The sequence below is a fragment of the Anopheles coustani genome, chromosome 2, assembly GCF_943734705.1.
Source record: "Anopheles coustani chromosome 2, idAnoCousDA_361_x.2, whole genome shotgun sequence".
Lineage (NCBI taxonomy): Eukaryota > Metazoa > Arthropoda > Insecta > Diptera > Culicidae > Anopheles > Anopheles coustani.
The window spans coordinates 49,562,296-49,568,170 of NC_071289.1; the positions used below are offsets into that span (position 1 = coordinate 49,562,296).

Here is a 5,875-nt window from a genome sequence, read left to right on the forward strand (position 1 = left end):
TGAGTGAAAGTTTTACTCAGTAATTGTTTTACGAACAATTATCTCGGTTTACGTCTACGACGTACGCAGTGTCTTACGGACAATTGTTTTCTTCGACGTTCACGACGTCAAGACCGCGAAGCAAGTGTTAGGAGAACATTCGACGAGTTCCTCGTCAATTGTGAACACTGATTTGCACAACGGGTGCAACGCAAACAACAGTGCAGTGAGAAAGAGTGCACACAATACGAAGTTAGTGAAAGTCGCCTACGCATCTCACCGCATCTCGATAGTGCTGCATCATCTAACCGCCATCACGTTTTGCGCGCCATCAAAGTGTGAGAGAGTTCGCGCGCATTTGATCTTCCAGCGCGTCACCGGTTAACCCTTGGGGGACAGCGAAAAAAGGCCACAGTGAAAACAAAAAACTTTTAAGAGAAATGGAGAAAAAACTCAAAGCGGCTCAGCATAAAAAGAAGGTTGCGTTGGAGAATATCAAATCGCTTGAAAGATTTGTGACCACGTTCTCCAAGGATGAAGTGGGTCAGCTTCCAGGTGCATTGGAGAGGCTTCAGCAGCAAAAGGAGGATTTCTTCGCAGCGATGGCGAAATTAGAAGAACTCGATGATAGCAGTGAAGCGTTGGAATCGTGTATCAGCGATAGGATTGACATGGAGGAGCGTTGCCAACGTTTGAAGGCATTCTTGCGGACGAATCTTCCGAAGGAGACACCAGATTCTTCGATGCTGGCAAACTCAACAATGGCATTTGGACGGCCAACTGCAACCAATCTTCGGCTTCCAAAAATCGAATTGCCTACGTTCGACGGTGACTCTACAAAATGGCTCTCGTTTCGCGACCGTTTTGTATCGATGATCGATGATTCGGCAGAATTGTCATCGATTGCTAAACTGCAGTATCTACTGTCATCTTTAAAGGGCGACGCTGCATTACCCTTCGAGCACACACCGTTAACAAACGAAAACTACGCGGTCACTTGGAAGGCGCTGTTGAAAAGATACGACAATACACGTAGCCTTATTCGTGAGTATTGGCGGAAACTTCATTTTCTTCCGGTGGTAAAATCAGAGAGCGTCGAAGATCTAACTAATTTAGTGGATGAATTCACACGGCATTTGAATGGTTTGGCCAAGCTGAAAGAACCTGTGGAGGCATGGGATACTCCTTTGTCCAACATGCTGCTGATGAAGTTCGACAGCGAGACCATTCTTGCGTGGGAGAAGCATTCCGTCCACTTCGAGCGGGACAAATATCAGGAACTGATGAAATTTGTCGAAGATCGGATCCAGATCCTCAAATCCACTAAAAGCCTTACCATTGTAGAGGATTCGACGATTAAGGTGGCCGGCAACGCACGGCAAAATACCTCACGGAGAGCCATTACAAACACCGCAGCCATTCATAAATCCTCGGGGCAACCACGGTGTTTATTGGAGTGCGCTGAAAATCACTCGCTACGCATGTGTCCAATATTCAACGGCAAGGATGTGCAGCAGCGACGCGGCATCGTGGCAAAGAAGCGCTGTTGCTGGAATTGCCTAAGCAATACGCATCTAGCGAAGGACTGCAAGTCGGATCGGTCCTGTCGCACGTGTGGGGAGCGTCATCATTCACTGCTACACATTTCTTCGACGATATCGATGGGAGTGAACTCGGAAGACGAAACGGTGTTCCTTGAGACGGCGGTGCTACATCTCGTCGATGACTACGGAACAAGGCACGAGGCGAGAGCGCTTCTCGATTCCGGATCGATGTCTAACTTCATCTCGGAAGCGTTCGCTCGGAAATTAATGGCCTCTCGGTCTAAGGTCAACGTTTCCATCTCTGGCATCGGTATGGCGTCGCAGTTGGTGAACGGGTCGATTGTGGCAACCGTCCAGTCGAAGATACAACCATTCGCGACTCAAATGGAATTCCTGATCCTGAATAACCCATCGGCGGACATCCCAACGACTCCCACTAACGTGTCTTCCTGGAGGATGCCGGTAGATGCAGTTTTGGCGGATCCATCGTTCTACATCCCAGGCAGAATTGACATCGTCATCGGGGGAGATGCGTTCTGGGAGATTCATTCCGGAAGGAAACGGTCGCTTGGCAAGGGACGTCCGTGGCTGGTCGAGACTCCCTTCGGTTGGGTCGTCGCGGGTAACACTGCCCAAGCTGCAAAGGAGGTTCCACGAATTTGCCATGTGGCTACGTCAAACACCCCACTGGAAGTGATCCTGAACCGGTTCTGGGAATGCGAAACCCTTCCCAACGAAGCAACGTTTTCTCCGAGGAGGACCTCTGCGAGAAACATTACGTTTCTACGACGACTCGGGACGCTGCGGGAAGGTATGTGGTTAGTTTACCGTTTAACTCGAATGCCAATACAATTTTAGGAGCTTCCAAGGAGATCGCCGATCGCCGGTGGGCGGGAATGGAACGTCGGCTGAATTCCAACCCGCAAATGAAAGAGGCATACATCAAGTTTATGAAGGACTACGAGCGTTTGGGGCACATGAAGAAACTTAGCGAACCCGTTGATGATTCAGTTCCGCATTACTATCTGCCGCATCATGCAGTAGTAAAGGAGACCAGTACGACCACTAAGGTTAGGGTTGTCTTTGATGCATCCTGCAAGACAACTTCCGGGTTTTCACTAAACGACACTTTGCTCATCGGTCCGGTAGTACAGCAAGATCTGCTTTGGCAAGGATGTGCAGCAGCGACGCGACATCGTGGCAAAGAAGCGTTGTTGCTGGAATTGCCTAAGCAATACGCATCTAGCGAAGGACTGCAAGTCGGATCGGTCCTGTCGCACGTGTGGGGAGCGTCATCATTCACTGCTACACATTTCTTCGACGATATCGATGGGAGTGAACTCGGAAGACGAAACGGTGTTCCTTGAGACGGCGGTGCTACATCTCGTCGATGACTACGGAACAAGGCACGAGGCGAGAGCGCTTCTCGATTCCGGATCGATGTCTAACTTCATCTCGGAAGCGTTCGCTCGGAAATTAATGGCCTCTCGGTCTAAGGTCAACGTTTCCATCTCTGGCATCGGTATGGCGTCGCAGTTGGTGAACGGGTCGATTGTGGCAACCGTCCAGTCGAAGATACAACCATTCGCGACTCAAATGGAATTCCTGATCCTGAATAACCCATCGGCGGACATCCCAACGACTCCCACTAACGTGTCTTCCTGGAGGATGCCGGTAGATGCAGTTTTGGCGGATCCATCGTTCTACATCCCAGGCAGAATTGACATCGTCATCGGGGGAGATGCGTTCTGGGAGATTCATTCCGGAAGGAAACGGTCGCTTGGCAAGGGACGTCCGTGGCTGGTCGAGACTCCCTTCGGTTGGGTCGTCGCGGGTAACACTGCCCAAGCTGCAAAGGAGGTTCCACGAATTTGCCATGTGGCTACGTCAAACACCCCACTGGAAGTGATCCTGAACCGGTTCTGGGAATGCGAAACCCTTCCCAACGAAGCAACGTTTTCGGCCGAGGAGGACCTCTGCGAGAAACATTACGTTTCTACGACGACTCGGGACGCTGCGGGAAGGTATGTGGTTAGTTTACCGTTTAACTCGAATGCCAATACAATTTTAGGAGCTTCCAAGGAGATCGCCGATCGCCGGTGGGCGGGAATGGAACGTCGGCTGAATTCCAACCCGCAAATGAAAGAGGCATACATCAAGTTTATGAAGGACTACGAGCGTTTGGGGCACATGAAGAAACTTAGCGAACCCGTTGATGATTCAGTTCCGCATTACTATCTGCCGCATCATGCAGTAGTAAAGGAGACCAGTACGACCACTAAGGTTAGGGTTGTCTTTGATGCATCCTGCAAGACAACTTCCGGGTTTTCACTAAACGACACTTTGCTCATCGGTCCGGTAGTACAGCAAGATCTGCTTTCGATTGTCATGCGTTTTCGGGCTCATGCGATAGCAATTACTGCAGACGTGGAGAAAATGTATCGTCAATTCCTTCATCACGCCCAAGACAAGAATTTTCTTCGCATTCGGTACAGAGAAAATTTCGCAGAACCCATAAGCACCTACGAACTACAAACGGTTACCTACGGCACGGCATCGGCACCATTCTTAGCTACACGAACTCTGAAGCAGATTGCAAACGATCATGGGGAGCAATATCCACGCGCAGTTAGCCCTGTACTGTACGATTTCTACGTGGATGACCTACTAACCGGTGCTGACGATCAAACAGATGCAATCGAAATAGTGAGCCAAGTTACAGAAATGCTGCAGTCAGCTGGTTTATCGCTAAAAAAGTGGGCATCGAACATACCTGAAGTGCTCTCTCGCATTCCACCAGAAGACGTAGCGATCTTACCAACATACGAATTACGAGACGCGCAATGTGTATCCACTCTCGGGCTTGTATGGGAGCCTGCCCTCGACTTGCTTCGGTTCCGGATCGATCTTCCATCTACAGCACCAATATGGACACGAAGGATAACAATGTCTTACATTGCAAAGATATTTGATCCACTCGGATTGTTGGGACCAGCCATAACAGTAGCCAAGCTATTCATGCAACAGCTTTGGTTGCTAAAGCAAGACGGGAAAGCTTGGGACTGGGACGTTGAGCTGCCATCACAGGTCCAAAAGGAATGGCACAAGTTTTACTCTACATTACATCTTCTTCGGGAAGTACGCATCCCGCGTTACATATCAAGCCGGGAACCCACGAGCATACAACTACACATCTTTGCAGATGCATCCCAAGCTGCATTTGGGGCATGCTGCTACCTTCGAACTGTAAATCGAGACGGGATTTCTGTTCAACTCGTGGCAGCCAAATCCAAAATCGTTCCATTAGATAACCCGCATTCTATCGCTAGATTGGAACTATGTGCGGCTCGACTGGCAACACACTTATACCGGAAGGTCAGCCAATCCTTAAACATTACTATACAATCCACGGTATGCTGGACCGATTCCATGACCGTGATACATTGGTTGAATTCCTCACCTCGACGTTGGAAACCATATGTGGCAAATAGGGTGGCTCTCATACAGAAGGAGTCCAGCATTACGTGCTGGAAGCATGTACCGGGCACAGATAATCCTGCAGATGACATCTCGCGTGGTCTTCATGCAGATAAGCTATTGGAATGCGATCGGTGGTTCCATGGCCCGCACTGGTTGTCCTGCAACGAAGAAAGCTGGCCTGTGCACAACCTATCTACAGAGGAGGGAGATTGTGTATCGGAGGAAAGAGCAGTGACGCCACGTGTGGTTGCCGTATCAACGACGGCAGATTTCAGCAACAAACTCTTTGCATCATTTTCGGCATATCATCGTCTTCGCAGATCTATGGCGTTTTGTCTGCGTTTTATTCACTGTCTGGCAGGACGCGGTGCATTCAGAACCACGGAAGACGGAAATCCAACGGAACAACGCTCACTGGTTGAGAGAGTGCCACCATTAACACGGGACGAACTACTCCAGGCTGAAATCCAGTTGTGCCGGTTGTCGCAGGAGGATAGCTTTGCAGAGGAACTGCACACCGTAAAGCATGGCAAGGAGATTCCGAAAACATCGAAGTTGAGGTGGCTATCGCCTTTTGTTGACTCAAAGGGATTACTGCGAGTCGGTGGTCGGCTTCACAATGCGCAGATTCAGGACGCGACCAAACACCCGATTCTGCTCTCCAGTAATCATTCATTGGCCAAGTTATTGACAGTCGCGTATCACTTGAAATTATTGCACGCCGGACCTCAGTTATTATTAGCCACACTACGTCAACGATTTTGGATAATTGGCGGGCGCAGTCTCGCTAAGTCTGTTTACCACCATTGCCAACAATGTTTCAAGGCGAAGCCAACATTGGTGAAGCAAAGCATCGCGGACCTCCCAATTTC

At 49.6% G+C, this 5,875-nt stretch overlaps 1 protein-coding gene across 1 annotated transcript; it reads left to right on the forward strand.

Moving 5' to 3' along the window:
• Positions 1-419: 419 nt before the first annotated feature.
• Positions 420-5,014, forward strand: LOC131264538 (uncharacterized). Its single transcript, XM_058266827.1, is given in 4 exon segments — positions 420-2,271; positions 2,274-2,699; positions 2,770-4,661; positions 4,853-5,014. Coding segments are annotated over 4 exon segments (4,332 nt in total).
• Positions 5,015-5,875: the final 861 nt, after the last annotated feature.